The sequence below is a fragment of the Mycteria americana genome, chromosome 3 (genome assembly GCF_035582795.1).
Source record: "Mycteria americana isolate JAX WOST 10 ecotype Jacksonville Zoo and Gardens chromosome 3, USCA_MyAme_1.0, whole genome shotgun sequence".
NCBI classification, from domain to species: Eukaryota; Metazoa; Chordata; class Aves; order Ciconiiformes; family Ciconiidae; genus Mycteria; species Mycteria americana.
Genome location: NC_134367.1, coordinates 87,270,284 through 87,287,315, shown reverse-complemented (window position 1 = coordinate 87,287,315; position 17,032 = coordinate 87,270,284). Strand labels below are relative to the sequence as shown.

Sequence of the window (17,032 nt, the reverse complement as noted above, 5' to 3'; positions counted from 1 at the left end):
TATCAATGCTACTTAGCTGTGTAACTGTCTTTGCACCTTAAACTAATATCCTTTACCTTTTACTGTAAGGTCTAAGAATAGGTCCTCTACATAAACTGTAGAATAAATTGCATAAAGATGAGTTTATGTTGCCGAATATTAGAACTCTGAATTGTACCCCAGTCTGTTAAAAGTTATATTACCATTTGTTCATACTAGCACTGAATGCCATTAAATGCAAACTAATTTAAAACCAATAAGATAAAATGATTTTTTTAAGCAAGCAGCCCAACATCTTTAAAAGAAAAGACAATGCTTTTACAGATAAAAATCAACCGTGCAAATGGTTAAGGACTTGCAGTCATTTGGCAAATATTTTCAGAAAAGACAAAGACTTCATCTTTCAGGGAAAGATCAATTACCCATATTTCAGAAGAGCCTTTCTGACATCACTAAACTGCCATCTAAGTTTCCATTACTGCATTACAAGCCCTGATATTTTGTCAGAGACAAGATACTAAACTAGAATGATCCAATCTGTTTAACAATCTGTAAGCTTCTTCTATACACATTTCCTTTGCTCACCAAGTATTTACTTTCTGCTGATGCAACTAATGTATACCTACGGTCTGAAATGTATTACTATGAGCAATTAAAGTCTGCACGCTGGGAGCCACACAGCAAGAAGAGAGACCTAACAGTAAAAGAATCAACAAAGGATGAAGGGCCAAAGAGTAGTGAAAGATGGAGTCCAACAGCATATTCTTGCCTTTCAGTTAAAAGCGTTGTGCTGTTTTTTTTTTTTAAACTACATACCTCTCTCCATTCTGAGCTTTTCACCACTTTATTTCAATCATTAACTCAATTTTCACTTTAACTTTACAGTTCACTTTTGGAAACAATCCAAGCCATTGTGTGGAGGGTAGCAAGGCGGGAGGAACATTTACTGTTTTAAAGGATTACCAGACTTAGGTGCTACATTTCTAGGTGTTGCTTTTCAGCAGTGCCATTGTACCATACTGTCTGCTATTTCTCCAAGTGTCATCAACTTGTCAGCTCATAAGCAGGTGTAAAGCTTTGTTCCTCCCCAGGTCTCATGTTCAGTGAAGCCAATGGGAGTCTGCGAAGAGTGTTGTGTCAGGACTACTTTTTTTGCAGGGAATTTAAAGGTAAACATTTCTCTTCAAAATTAATGTCATTTGTTGCTACAGCAAAGAAAGCAACAACACATTGCTAAATGGATTATTAAAAGTTCTGAAAACAGAAGAGGTGCCTGGGACGCTGCACTCAGGAAGCACTTAAAAGCCTAAAAAAAAAAAATCACTGGAATGTGCAAGTAATGGGAGCAAATTATAAAATAAACTAAATAAAAATATCCTGATGTGGGAAGATGAGTGTTCCATACCCAGCCACACACATCCTAAATTCCCCAGTTGATACTTATGTCAGAAGGCAGAAAGTCCTCTGTTTGACTTTTTATAAAACAAATATATATTCTCATAATACGTTGAGATTTACTAAAGAACAGATTAAATTCTCAAATTTGTCAAAATCAGTGAGGTACACGATAGTCATGTACTCCATGTAAGCCATGATAGTGAGCGGCATTTCTGTCTATCCAGCCCTCATTAGGCATCACAGCAGGAAAAACGGGTGAACAGTTTCACCCCAAATCAAGCCACCATTATATGGGACTGTTGTCTTAGTGACCTATGTTATCACTTCAAGCAGGGTTATACTGTCTGAAATGTTAGGAATAAAAGGATCTGTAGTGTTCTTAAGAGATTTTCAGCATACATTGCCTCTTACATGAGTGCAGTATGAGTAAACAAACTGAGCAATTTTCAGTGCTACTGGACTGAACTTAGAATCTGATGCTTCATTGACTGAGAGATAGCAGGAAGAATTGAAGATCATCTGACTGTCTCTCAGGTCTAAACCAAACACCTCCAGTTCAATTTGTGAATGATTCCCAAGGTGTTATCTCAAGAAGAGATGAATCATTGCAGGTAGAGGGGAAGAAAAAGATCATCTTAACTATTGCAGTGGAAGAGAGATCAGTGTTACAACCTGGATGTATTTTCTTCTAAAAAAAGACCCTATATCTGGAAGCCTTCCAAGGAGATCAGAACACAATAAGTATTGTGTAAGGTATTATAAGAAAGTAATAAAGCTACATGCTATTCCTTCATAGCTATCCAGCTGAATAGAGGTAACGAGGCAGAGAATTAGGACCTTCAGCTTCACTGAATGCTGTTTCTGGTAATTCTAGTCAGGTTGTTTAGCTGTTGCTTCTTCAGGAACAAAGTGCAAGAAGAGGAGTAACTAGCTCATTTATGATTATAAACCAGCAAGGTTATGTTGCTGCTGTTGCTATTGCCTTTTATCCTCGCATGGTAAACAAGACATCAGCTATCATACTACTTTTGACGGTAACTTTGATGCAATCTTGGTTTCCGCTTGCTGTGGGTACTGTGATCAAACTCTCATTCTAAAATTGTATTAAGCATACCTAGAAACAATAGTGCTTCTAATTTTTTCTCCCTGCTTAAAGAAAATCACATCTTGAAAGATTAGAGATATTTAAAGCTAAGTAAATGAAAATACAGAAAACAGAGAACGTATTTGTTGCTGGGTGAAAAGTGTGTATCTCCCGGTTTTCAAAGATGCTAAATTTTAATTATAAAGTTGTTTAAATGTTATATACAGCTGTGTGAACTGAGTATATAGCTATGCATCTTGTGACAGAAGACATAATCTAAAATTTAAAAAAAAGTGCCAAATTGTGGACTCCTAAAATATAGCAGCGTCTCTTTCCCTCCTCCTCCTCTCCCTCTCCTGTTTTACTTCTTTCCCCTCCCCCCAAAACAGTGGTTTTCACTTTAACTTGTCAAGTATTTCACAGTTTCTCAAGTATTTAGCAATAAGGATCTAATTGGAAACTGCCAGGTTCTTTTTTATTACACTTTATCAATATTGTTAAGGGAATGATGTAATTGTTTGGGGTTTGGTGAAGACATTCCATGTCACTTCAGTGTTAATACCAGGCTGGAGCCTTCCTTGTCTGCCTGCGTAAGCTAGATAAACACAGACCTGTGTGCTTTCTTCTCATCTCGGGATACTTACTCAGAGAGATCTTGGAACATATGCCTATTGCGAACTAAACATTTCACTTTTCATTTTATCCATGTGCCAGAAATCCATTCCTTGGATAAACACTTTACATACTGACACTCTTAAAGTCACTAAACACGATAAATAAAGAGAGAATACATCATTTCAAAACCGATTAAACATTTTCTCACTTGTGACAAATGAACAGCTATACACTGTATGGAGTCCTTGGAGCAGACATTCCATTTTCTGTGTCTTTATTTTGTGCGGAAGATTAACTTTCCATTTCAGCTCATCTATTGCACAACTGAGCTTTTCTAAAATACACATTGCTGCATTTTCCCCAAATCATTATTCATTTTAGAAACATTTTTGTTGTTATTGCTGCAAGAACTTTTCTTTTAGATTTTCATATTTTTATGGAGATATCAGTTGTGCCCAAACTAACAAAAACCAAAACAAAACAAAACAAAGGAAAATGTGTAGTTTTTACTGAAAGCTAAAGAAATGCTATCGTGGCGTAGACCTGATTTTATACACGGGCTGAAGTTATCCACTTCAAAAAGGAAAATCTAAGCACATTAATCACATTAATTTTGCTCCATCTAATCCATCACTTTTCCTTGCACTACCTGCTTGTCTAGTCATCCCATGCATTGCTGTTCTACCTATGATTAGCCAAATGTAACTAATCTTTTATTTAGCTTTTTAAGTTCTCATCTTTTTCACCCATCCCCCGCCAAAAAAGATCCCAAGCATTTTATTTCTAAGCCAAATTAAAGATCTTAGTGAAGTAAATATACATAATACTAAAACTATACCATGAAGCTGTCTTCAATATTTTAACAAATACCACTAATCCGATTAAGAATTTCAGTGGGAAGGTGGAAGGAAGAAAGAAACAGAAATGTAGCCTAGACAATAGTAAAAAATAACTTTGCCCTAATGTTGTCCTAGCATAATTCCTCATGTGTTCCACAAAAGGTTTTGTGTGGGATGTTATCCTTGCTAGATATTCACAGTAAAGAGGAACAAAGAAGCTGAATTTTCTTCTTTGACAAATGACTATGTAAAAGGAGCTGCTGCACTCAACATAGGGGGAGAAGAAAGAGCTAGGACAAGTCAGAAGGAGCAGACCAAGCTGAATGAGAATCCAGGGAGCAGTTTGCTTTCTTCCCCCATATTGTGGATGCTAGATATACTAATAGGAAGTTTTTGATATGATGGTTCCAGTGCAGTCAGGGAAAAAAAATAAGAATGGAGAGTGAATTAGACCCCAGAAGACAGTAACAGGTCACAAGATTTTCTGACTGGATTGCAGATTCCCCTTGTCCTTAGATATCTGTCAGCTTTGGACATGTAGTCTAATCCAGTTTCCACAGGGGAAACAGTTTCCTTAAACGAGCTGTGAGAGATCACAAAAATTTCTTCTCCTAACAGCAGTTTCTTCTCTCAAAGTTTTATTGTGAAGGAAATTTTTAAGGATAAGAATTATGTAACTCAGCAGTTAAACAAACCTAAGAAATTTCAGGAATGCCTTTCATATACTTGAGCAAGAGGTATGATACTAAGCCAAAGCAATACTCCCTTTGTTCCATTTTTTCCATCATGATCCTGCATCACTGATGTACCACTCAAGGACCTACCATCTCCTTACAAGTAAGAAGGGAGCTTCCTGTGGCAAAGGAACATCCACTCTCCCCTTGGCTTCCTTTTCAGGTACCATCTTTAGTAAACGGCCCAAGGGAATAGAGAGAAAACGTGGTGCTGTACCAGGAAAGATGTCAACTGCACTGTGGCATTACAGCAGGTAGCAAATTTGGGCATTGGGGCCATAGCCTGGCTAATAAACCATAGTAAAAACTACAACCTTTTAGTGGTATATTTTACTGGAATCCTAGCGCGAGACTTCTCAGCTCTGGGAATATATAACGAATATATTCATTAGCATATATTCAAGTGGCAGCTGTAGCTAGTACAAAAAGAAGATGCTATTTTTAGTGAAAGAAAAACAAACGCAGACTGTCAGTTTCACTAAATTTGGACTATAAATGGTGTGTGTCATATTTTGGTCTTTTGCTGGGACAGATAAAAATCTGTCCCATTTAAACACTGCTTCTGGAGAACATTGCCAAAAAATCAGAAGAAACCACAAGTTGTGCAATGCAGTGAAGTTCCCAATTTTGAAAACTCTCTCAACTGCACACATCTGTAATGAAACTTAATGAGGTATTTTGCTTTTTGCCACAAAAAGCTATTTGAAGATGTATTAGCAATTCTACTAAGGAAGTCACATTTAATTATACATATCATTGGTATATTAAAAAACAGATTTCCATTCTTTATTTTAAAGCAGATATTTTATAAGCACGGGAAGTGGTACCTAATGAATATTAGTTGTCTGGGGAAAGCTACATGTCTGTCAAATCACCATGGTTCTAGTGTAGTATGAACAGTTTTCTCTCAGTCCAAATGGTATATTCTGAATTTATTTTTACACAAGGTACATGCATTTTCCGAAAGACAGGAGTCGTGCGCGATATTTCTCTAAAGGTAGGCTGCGTGTCTATATTCCTTCAATTTTTTTTCCTAATTGTCAGATTAAAATTGACAATAAATAAATATCACTTAGTTTTCTGAGTGCATTTCTTTCACTATTCAAAAATACGATAATGCTGGCTTCCAATACAGCAACTTCTACCAAAACTTATTTTTCAAAGAAGGGTTTTACTGCATTGTTCTTTCTTACCTTTTATGTGCTTCTGTCAGTGACTTCTCTTCATTTTCTTGGTCTATTTTAGCTGTAAAAATACAATCAAAGAATTAGCTACAAGATGAAAGATAAAGTTGTTGTTTCAGGATAATGTTCATTGTAAATATGTCATGTATAAAATGTATAGAAACCACCTGAGGATATACTCTTGTACATCATTTCTGAGAGAAAAAAAACCAACCAAAAACCAAAAAACACAAAAAAACCCCCAAACCCCCACAAAACTGCATGAATTTTGATATCCTTATTAAAAAAAAAACCCACAACCAGAAAAAAACCTCGAAGCAAGTTTTGCAAATTAAAAAAAAAAAGTTGCAGTGATATAAATAACAACCAAGTCGTGAAAGTGACTTAAAAACAGATCTTAAAGAATGATTCTGAAAACTTAACAAATATGGGAACTGGTCTACCAAGAGGAGGAGAAGCTGAGCGAAGAGCAGGAAGGATTCAGCCTTATAGCTTTTAGAAAAGTTGCTAGATAGTTACAAATAAAAGCTCTCTTCCCTCTCCCTGCACACACCATCTCCCTGTATGCACATCAGTTAGTGAAGTACTAGAGCTATAGAGGGCCCATGTTTTTATATGAAGAAAATTATCATTTGGTGATCATGTGAAGGAAATGAAAAATACTAAACTGTCATTGCCACACATTGGTGAAAAAATTATGTATTTTCCATGTGTTCTCTCATATTTTATTTTGTACCCATTTAACTTAACTTAGATGGGTATTCTCATACACAAAATCTACAAGAACATGCATATTAACTTAGGCGTCACCAATGTGCAAAGCCATAGTACAAACTGCTCTGTGCATGTGTGCTTAGGTGAGATTTATATAGTCATTCAGGTAGCACAACTTAAATCCCATTTAAGATCTGCATGCTTTAGCCAAAAGCTTTTTAGTTTGGAACTCGATTCCCGTTTTCAGTCTGCTGGACTACTGGCCTGCTAATTTGCAAGGAGAATTTTAGGATTCCCAAGAATCAGTGGGTTTTGGGACATGAAAAGGCTCTGAACTATCCTGGAAACAGATGTCAATGGTACAGAATTTATAAAGAAATCTAAAAAAGAACAATAAAGCTTCAAGCTATTTTTCATTCCGCTTTCCCTACATAGCTCTACAATAATAATTCATTAAAATTATTTTTTTACATTGTAGACACACCGCCTTTGAAAAAGAAAATCCTGATTTTAAATTTGGCAAAAATGAGAAAGGCAATGCAATTATTAGGGAACAAAGATAACCACTATTTTTCTGTTACGATGTTTCAATCAATTGCACTTTACAAACATACACTAACACTAAAATACGCATGTGAAATCTGTAGCAGAGATACACACATGGAGTTTCCCTATCCATTCCCTAGTCAGGACAAGGATCAGAGCTAGGTCTGATGCTGCAAATGCTTTTTATTAGTAGTAATGTAGCCTGCTGAGTAGGGTAAGCAGTGCCTGGATGTTTGCAGCAGCAAACATTGTATTTAGTAATAATTACTTGAAGACTTGGGCTCCATCATTGTTTTGCTGAAAGTGAAAAAAATCCCAGCAAACCACAGAAAACTGGAGGGAGAGCTGGGTAAATGTTCTCAAGGAAATTCAAGAGCACGTGAAGCCTGCCTGATTACAGGTTTCAGTACCGACTTGAAACTCAGCCCAGATTCTTCAAAAGGTTTGTGAGGGCTCACAACCCTTTTGAGTGAACTTGGGCCCAGTGCTGAGTGAATCTGGGCTGACTTAGAGTTTTTCTTTAAAGCCTTGCCTTGCTTTGGATATGAAACCAGGTGAAACCTGGCAGCTTTGACAGAATTTCATTAATTTTTTTTTTTCTCTTCATACTTCAATCCTGAAAGTCAAGGTATGACTTCTAAAGCCATATGGTGCAAGAGAGAAGAAACTGCACACAAACTCCCTGGATGAAGGGAGATCCAGTATCTAATTCTGCATTAACACTTTCACTAAGTATCTGTGGATACAACTTTTAAAATAAATAATTCTGTTACTGAAAAATGTAATTTGGACTCCTCTCAGTTAAACAATGCTTGGAAATGGAGGCTAGCATGTTCCAGCCTAGGACAGTCTTTTAGTACATATATCATATTTGTAGGATATAATTCTTTTTATAACTTCCAGGATTAATGGGATATAACATCATCTGAGCTGTCTAGTTTTGGTTTTTTCTTCCTTATTTCAACTGTTCTGCTTACAAACAATTATTTACCCACCAACAATGGAGCAAAAATTCCACAATTTACTTTTTGAAAGAGTCCAAGCACAACATATTATACTAGACTTATCAAAGCATGTCAGAATGTCCTCATTCTGGAGCAAGTTTTGTTTCAATTAAATGGAGGTTACTATGGTCCAGAGAGGAAGAAAAAAAAATACTTCAGGTATCTGTACTTTTAATAATTTCATAGAGAATGGGTATTACACAATGAAAAGAACCTTGAGAATCCCTGAATGATGCAGGTGCATGTAATAGCTTTTTTAAAAACAGTAATAAGTACATATGCATAAGGCGGCTACTATACCCACAGAGAGAGATTTCATCCTGCATCAGATCACCTCTTGGCATTAAACAGAGTCTTGCAAGGAAATAATTTTCTCTAAAAGAGAATTCCCTTGTAGTCTGTTCCAAATATGTGATGACACTTCTAAACCTTTCGCATGTTATCAAAAGGCTATTATTCAAGTGTAAATCTGTCTTGCAATCCATGTGCTTCCTTACTTTTCTAGGCATAAAAAAAAATTAAAGAACACTATGAAAACAATTCTGCTTCCAAAAGACAACAGGTGGCACCAGTGAAAGAGAAGAAAATATGGTATGTACACTAAGGGATGTGTCCCTGTCCAAACAAAATACTCAGATGACTCCTTTTGCACTAGTATACAGTAAACATCTGAAAGCTGTGGACAATGGCTAGTCAAAAGGCGTGCATTGAGATTTAACCAGCAAGGGAAGAAAGCCTCCTGTTATCAGAAACACAAAAGTCACCTGGATACAATGAAATAACTATTAGACATTGAAGCAGCTGGAGATTCCTATAACTTCTGGAACACTAGTATGATCACCTGGTATTAGTGGTTATTGGTATTTTGCTCTGTACTAATCACCTCATTGGTAAATTGCTTTCAACTCATTTTTCCTGTTTGAGTAGGGAAGGAAAAAAAATTCAGAGTCATGACAGATTCAGCTGAAGTGTCCCAGAGTGCATTAGACTTCACCAGTTCATTCAGGATAATGCATCTTTACTGTCACTTGTTCCTCCAAAGCCGTTCATCACAACTGTAAAGAGAGTGCCTGAAAGGCACCAGTTTGGCATTCTTCCTTCTTGGCAGCCTATATCAATTAAGTGCTAAGTACCAGCTGCAAGGTGTCCACCTTGGGACAAAAGTGTATTTCCTTTTACAAAAGGGAACTCTTCCAACAGGTGAAGTAGAAACGAGAAAATCCCTACCCGCTCCACAGGGATCCTACCATGGCAATGGCTGATACAGGAAAATTGGTCATTTCCAGGGATACTACGGCAGCTGAGCAAATCCGAGTGCTCCGTTCTGCCACTAAAATTTCTTTCTATCTCTATCCTTAAGAAGCAAGATTACTTTGGAAAGGCTTATTGATTTTCTTTGAAAAACATTAAAAGAAGTCTTGTAGTCATCCAGTAGCCATATTGGCTTTCATATGTAGTCGGAATCCATCAGCTGACCACAGCAGCGACTGCTTGCAGGCTTTTCTGACAGTTATAGGAGTTCTCGCTCTTGGGTCAGTTATCTTTCCCAGATGAAAATATTCCCTATTTTATTGACTCATCATCTTTTCTCCAACCCCCTGCTAAGAGTAGTTTTCTTGATCCTTGACACTAACTTACAAAACCACCTCCAAATACACTGTTCCAAATCTATTAAAGACTGTATCATATAGCAAATACTAGCCACTATATTTCATGTAATGCATCAGTAAACAGAGGTAAAACTTTGTTTTATATCTCTGCCTGCATACACTCAATATATTGTAGGGCTTTATATGCAGCTCTCATAATCCTGAAGGGATATATGTTCTGTAAAATCTACTTAAAAGGATGTAGTTGAAAAATAATCTCAGGTCATACTGAAAAACATTGCCATATCAAAAAAGAACATTTTGGAGTGAAAGTGACCTCTCATGAAGCAAAGCTGCCTTGCCTACTATTTATGACATATACTGAATTAGTTATCTTTTTACTTTTTCTTTTGCAAGCATCTTTAATGCCATCTTGTTGGATGATGTTCCACTGTTTGCCTGCTTTTTCCATTAAGATACCTTTAGAGTATTTAAAGATGGGCTCCCTTTAGAGCAAGGTCTATACTTCCTAAATACTTTATATATTTGGTCAAAATTCAAGTACATTCCTTCCTCCCTACGTCATTCCTTACCAAGGATGAGGACTGTACTATATCCAAGACTCTTCAATCAATTCGTTTAACTACAGGGTATATGTATTTCTTCAAAATTTCCACACATCAGATGTTCTAATTTCTATCTTATCACTTTTCATATTTGCTTTAGTTTACTGCTTGATGTTTTATAATTGAGGCATAAAACTTGATTTCATGCAATTCAAAATGAGCTTTCCAACGAGGCCTCACAAATGAAGTCTAATTAACTTAATGCACAAAAGCTCTGTGGTTATCAGCATATACCCACATTCCAAAATGATACATGCCATTGATCCCCGTTTGCTCTTCCAACTCGTTTAGATTAGAGTCCTGCAAAGATTACATATAAACTTCTGCAAAGGCACATATATGAATAGCCATACTAAAGTGACCTATGCATTTATGAAAATCTGAAGCATCTCACAAAACTGAATGTGAGAAGTATACACAGGCATTCTAGAAAATAATGGTCTTTAGCAGAACAGCATAATTCAGTTTTCTACAAATACTCCTTTTTTTTTTTCTTTAAGAAGCCTAGAAGATTAAATTAAATTAAGAGCAGTTAAAAGGTAAGGACATAAAAGCCATTTTTTGACCACAAATTGTCCCCTCTGACCTCAATGGCAAGTGACATTTCGGACCTATTATGCTAAAATCGCTGCAGGAATCAAGCCGTTCTGTGAACTAAGAACATTGCCAAGTATCTTCTTATGTTCAGTCCAATAAACTTTCTATATTAGTCTCCTCCAAAATTAACCATTATACCTTCTGCATCAAATCTGATTTTTAAAAAAGTTATTTACATGAATATATCTATTTTCTGTATGTACAGACTATTTTCTGTATGGACAGATACTGCATATAACATCTGTTGTCTCTATTATCAATTGTTGCAATTTCTTGTTTGAAAGTGCAACATTTCACTCTTTATCATCTCTTCTAGAGGATTTAAAAATCTTAAGAAATATTTGACCTAAGACTACCTGGGAGGTCAAAGACTTAGAACTGTTTTAAACTGGGACTGTTCTGCCCCTGTGCTATATACATACTATCGAAAAGCAGTGGAATTTTTAGAAATTCTTTTTACTGAAAAAGAAAACACTATTGCTAACACTTTTATAAACCCTTGCTGTAGATTTACCAGGATCTTTAAAGAGGACATATTTTTTTCCACAGTGGTGCTGAGTGAATAGTAGCTGGGACTTTGAAAATATACCAAATATCTCCTCTGGCAGAGCCACAAACTCAAAAGAAATCCCAACAAAACAAAACTAAAAACAAAACTGAGGGATAAACTTTCTTAAAAAGTGTATGGAACGTCAGGCAGTTGATCTATCACTGCTGACCCAGCTCCACTAAGATCTGAGGACCTGAGGTGCCTGACAGAGGCCATGAGGATACCTGCTGTAGGTATCTCATGCGTGTGACTAAGACAGAAAGAAAATTAAGATAGGGAGAGAAAATACTGGATGAACAACCACCACAAGCAAGGGCATGTAGTTACACTGGTATTATTAGGGTCTCAGGTTCAAATTTACAAGACCTCTGCCAGAGCTACTAAGAAAATTCCTCCATTCTCCTTGGTAGTACCTGTACTTTTAAATGCCCCCAGAAACCCCCAAAGTAATCCTTATAGCTATTTTATTTGGCAATCAGCATACTGTTCAATGCTGTGTTTTGAAATACCTTGAAATACCAAAGCAAAATAGCAAAGACACCAGGATCAGTAGAAAGCTCTTGAGAAAAACTTCTTTCTCCCCCCCTTTAGACTTCTGAATGTGTTTTGCCTCAATTTTTGGATTTTGTTGTTTGTTCTATTTGCATGTTTTATTAAATAAGACTAATGTGGTTGGGAACATGAGTGGCACTGGGAAGAACTAAGTAGCCATTCTAGATGGAAACTATCAAAAAGGAAGTGGGGTTTGGGGAAGTTTGTAAAGAAAAGTTAGATGATTATTAATTTTTAAATGACAGCAGGGGCTTGTGCTTAGTGGCTTTGTTTAAAAAAAGCATTAAAACTTTAAGCTTAAAATTGAATATGCAATAATACCAGGAATTTAATGAGAAAAATAGACTCAAAGCTAGCAGTTAATAAGAATTATCAGTGTCCTTTATATGCAAAAGTACTAGATAAGCATAGTTGCAAAACAAGTTGGACCCTTTGGTTCCGATTCAGAAATTATTCCAAGTAGACCTTGTAGGTCTACTCAAACAGCATTCAAACGCCCTCTCAGAGCTTTTGTTCCACCAGAATGTTTTGTTGTTGGTTTGTGGTGGGATCTTGACCCAGTGATTACTGTCTGTAGTCACCGTCTGGCCCCAAACCCTGTTGCAATTTAAGCTATTTCTGCTGAACCAGTTTCAAAGGGCTATGAGTAAGAAGATGCACGAAACTGCCATTCCTTCTGATCTCCTGATCTCTCTTAAGGGAATATCACATCTTCTCAGGTAATTGAATACAGGAATACATCTGAGTAATCTCAGATGGAAGGCAACAAGAATCCTTTCATCTGCTTGTCTATGTCCTAAATCTTTTTGCTTTTTTCACTCTTCTTATTTAAAGTGTTAACTAGTATTTGTTTATAATTAGCTATGAATGTGCTTTCTAGTAACTTTCAAGTGGAGCCAGTTTTGGTTTTGGGGTTTTTTTTGACAGATACAATGCTTTTTCAATGAGTCATCAGAGCTACGTTGCTATAGCTTTGAGAATTTCTATTTACACTGAACAAAGATCCAAGTACATTTGGATGGTTTATGTTCGGGAACATTCATGCTAAGAAAGATTTGCAAGAGAAGAAATCCTAGCAAGAGTCTTACATCCTTCTGTATTTCCTATGACAAATTCATAGAAGGTTGTGAGCATGAAGAATATCCACTCCCTCTCCCCCATTTTCTAAGATTTTCATACATACATGAAAAAGAACATTTAAGTACTTCATTCAGACCTCAGTTTCTTGAAGATAACTGGGGATACAGCATCTAATATGCTGGACATTTTCCTAATTATGTTGTTCCAGTTTTTTCAACATGTGTAAGTTAAACACATAAACATTTATATTGGTTCCAACCAATTGCACTTCACAATGACTTTACACTCTCACACAAGAGGAACAACTCAAATTATGTGCTAGCCCCATAGATTATGGCCAAGATCTATGGAACCACAGCTTAAACTCTCAGTGAATACATGAGCACTGAAAGTTGATCTTTGTTGAAAGTTAAAAAAAATTAAACTTAACAACAACAGACTCTATAAAAGGAGACTGACTTTTCAAATTAATAACTACATCAATTAATAACAACAACAAAAAACCTCAGGAAAAGTCCTATCTACCCCTCATACGTGCTGTGTTTCAAGATGTGAACTCTCTCCACATTTTGCTATTTGTGTCCTCTTTTAATCTATCTCAGGCAGCAGTCTGGTAAGAAGGTAGGCTATTTGCCACCCTTTGAAAGATGACATCTGCTGTCAGCTGAGTGAAGGGAGAAGTGGAACACTTCAAAAAAAAAAAAAAAAAAAAAAAAAAAGAAGAAAATCACTCCATCATACCTAGTTATGTGCATTCAGTGACTACTCACTATAATGTTGTCATATGTCACATTCACAGAAGTAAAATACATTGTATTTCATGTGCATCTTTGAGGTCCTCACCCCACGTTCCTTGCTACTGATTCTAAAATCCTACACTGCTCAAAGGTCTCAGTCAGGTCAGGACTAGGCACTAAACAGACATGCAGTTAGCTAGCATACTGAGGACTAAATATGCTATTAGGTACAGTAAAGGTACTGCAAGAGATTTCAGGCCTGATTTAAAAAGGAAGGCTCTTCAGCTGTGAGCCTGGACTCTGCAGTGCTGAAGAACATGTCATGCCATAGTGATTAGGGCTAATGAAGGAGCTTTAATGCCTTAATGCCTTCCTCTTATTTTTCCTTCTCCATTCCAAGAACTATGTGGTAAAATCAATCTTATTTGAAAACATTTTGGATTTTATTGGAGAAGAGATTTAAAATGTGAATTAATACCCCCCCCCCCAACTATCCACAGGTTTTTGGTAATTTCAGTAATCTGCTGCATTTATTCAGAATATTTTGGGGTGGATTACTTGTATCACGCTATTGTGACACTCATGCATTGATCTGTTCTCAAGTGGTGCCGACATACCTTTTTTACTCTACCACACCTGTGCTGTCTGCAGTCATTGTACTGATGCCTACAAAAATGATTTGAGGTCCTGTGCCAAAGGCGCAAACAGCTGCCAGCCCCAGTCTAAAGGTTTGGCCTTTCATGGACTTTGAGGCAAGGTGAGGCTAATTCAGTGAAGCCTGTTTAGTGCTGCAAATACAACACAATCTGAATTAGGATTATTATGTAATAATGCACACCAATGGAGGTGCTGACATCTGAGGTAGGGACAAGTTTATACAATACTGACATTAAACTATTTATTAGCATTAAGATGTCAGTATGAGATTAAAAAAATACTTCAGCACTCAAAGAACAACTTTTAAAAGCTCTTTCAATAATCCAACAAAAAGAATTCTAACATAAAAATGTAAACATTCATGGACTTAAATTGTTTAAGTGTGAATCCCTTCATCTTTTGTTCTAGTGACTTTATGTTGCTCGCTTTTCATATCCTTCCAACATTTTCTTCTAAAATAAAAAAATGGATTTTTTTTAAATTTTAGTAATGAGTATATTTTGATAATAATAATATTTAAAGTGAATGTTTCCACATAAATCTACCAATATCCAACCCCTTAATGTTCTCTGCATTTTTTTAAAAAAGAAAAACAAAAACATTTATTCATATATATTCCTAGTAGTGTTTTAGTCATATTTTCTCAAATTATTTTTAGAAAAATTATGAAATAGTGCTATGTTCTCCCTTATATTAATCAAATTATAAAAGCAACATTTAAAGAAAATGGAATCTGCAAAATCAATCATTCTGGGTTAGAAAATGCCAGAATTAAGATTACCCTAGCAGCATTCATTTCGCAATCATCTACAGTACTTCTGGAGCCAGGAACTGAACTCAGCCATCCAAGATTCAGTCTGATGCTTTAGTCTCATTCACAATCCATCATTTGATGATGCACAGCCTTTTGCTGCTTGACCTAAAAGAACAAGTCACGGCCAACTATCTCGTTGCAGCTACAGCGATAAATACAGCACACTTTGTGATTTATACACTCATTTACTAAGGATTTGGAAACTGGATTCCTGAATGCTCCTCCTGGCAAAAGAGAAAGATGGTTACAGACAGTTCACCCAAGAGGACAATTTTAGCATCTTTATTCTGCAAGATCACAAGGATGTGGCTAGAATTTGGGTCTGGAGAGGAGTCTGTATTCTTGGGTCCAGCAGAATGAAACCTGGGGCTGGCATTCACTAACAAGAGCAGAACTGCAGAATTTTGCAAAATAAGACTAGAAGGTACCAAAGGTTGCATGGTTACCTTGTGCTCCCAAACTTACAGTCATACTGGAATTATTCCCAAAGTTTTTAGGTGAACTAGATAATCATCAGAAAATTATGGTTTTACTTCTTCTACAAACAATGCAGTCTAGTGCTTAAATTTCCTGCACTATAATGCTTTTTCTAAAGCCTAAAACTGATTATATTGGTTTGGCTTCTGAATATGATATCGGATGACTTGCTCAGATTTGAAGTCTGCGACATTTGCACAATTTATAGAATCTCAGTGGAAAAGCTGTGATTCCAACATATTGCCTCTTCCCAGTTCCCAAACCAGACTTACTTTTCCGAGGGAGTGATGGTTGCTCCCTCCTATCATAAGTTTCCTGCCTTATCAGGCTGACAAGAATGCACAGCCTAGCTGGAGTCCCAACAGCAAACACCCAAAGACTGCTTTTCACTGCAAAGTTAACCACAGTTAAAACCTGGGGACTGAGAGTCATTTGTGGCTCATGAACACACAATTCTTTCAACATGAGCTGGCTATCCTATCAAATGGGGACAAAGTTAAAGGATTACTAACTGCTAATGAAATTCCCCTACAAATTGCATGATGATTAGTTTCCTCAGTATTTCCCCACCCTCCCATGTGTCAGACACATTTCCCCCAGGAAAAGAAGTGATTTCTGAAGCTTTCTAAACTGGCAGATGTGATCTCTGATGTTTTTGTGTCCCTATCCATCCACAACTACATACAGAACAAAGGAGAAAAGGTTCCCAAATAGTGTTTTCCTTTGCAATCTCTCTTATTCAAATTGTGATAACTTGTGGGGAGTAACTCAAGGACAGAAAACTTCAGTGAATATATACTCTATATTGGGGAGATGCAAATAGTACTTTTTAGATTCCTACAGTTTGGCCTGAATAACTTTTCATTGGAAAAGGACCATTGTTCTACTAAATTTTACACATATTTTATATTACTCAAATATTGGAAACCCTTAAAGAAACGTTTTTTATAACAAACAAAATAATATAATTTTTAAAAGTCTTGTATTTTCTGACAATTTTTCTCCAATCTCCTTTTTCAAAGTAGCTCTTCTTTTTTTTTTCTTTTTTCCTTTTCCCTTTTTAAACCCTGTGGCTATGGAGAATTTCAGGAAAAAATTATTAACATTTGTGAAAACAAAAGAACCACATTATATACTTTGTGATTGATGATTTGCAGCATGTGGACCCAAAAAGAGAACAGAAAACATGGGAGAACAGAGAGGATTGCCTTGGAGGTTTTGAGGCACATAGACCCTCAGAAATCAAATGGACAGGA

At 36.4% G+C, this 17,032-nt stretch overlaps 2 protein-coding genes and 1 long non-coding RNA gene across 7 annotated transcripts in view; 1 reads left to right on the top strand and 2 right to left on the bottom strand.

The window, feature by feature from the left end:
- Positions 1-17,032, top strand: part of GREM2 (gremlin 2, DAN family BMP antagonist) — a 562,614-nt gene that overhangs the window by 73,163 nt on the left and 472,419 nt on the right. The window lies entirely within an intron of this gene.
- Positions 1-17,032, bottom strand: part of FMN2 (formin 2) — a 165,287-nt gene that overhangs the window by 29,485 nt on the left and 118,770 nt on the right. For all 3 annotated transcript variants that reach the window (XR_012774784.1, XM_075495975.1, XM_075495977.1), the window contains one exon: positions 5,843-5,894. Coding sequence is in view for 2 of the 3 variants with exons in the window: in XM_075495975.1 (XP_075352090.1) it covers positions 5,843-5,894 (52 nt within the window). In the remaining variant the exon portion in view is untranslated. The remainder of the gene's footprint in view (positions 1-5,842; positions 5,895-17,032) is intronic.
- Positions 8,264-16,226, bottom strand: LOC142407016 (uncharacterized). The gene is made up of 4 exons (XR_012774785.1): positions 16,049-16,226; positions 15,267-15,523; positions 14,446-14,616; positions 8,264-8,598 (listed from the first exon to the last, which is right to left on the bottom strand). It is a non-coding gene; the product is annotated as an uncharacterized LOC142407016 (long non-coding RNA).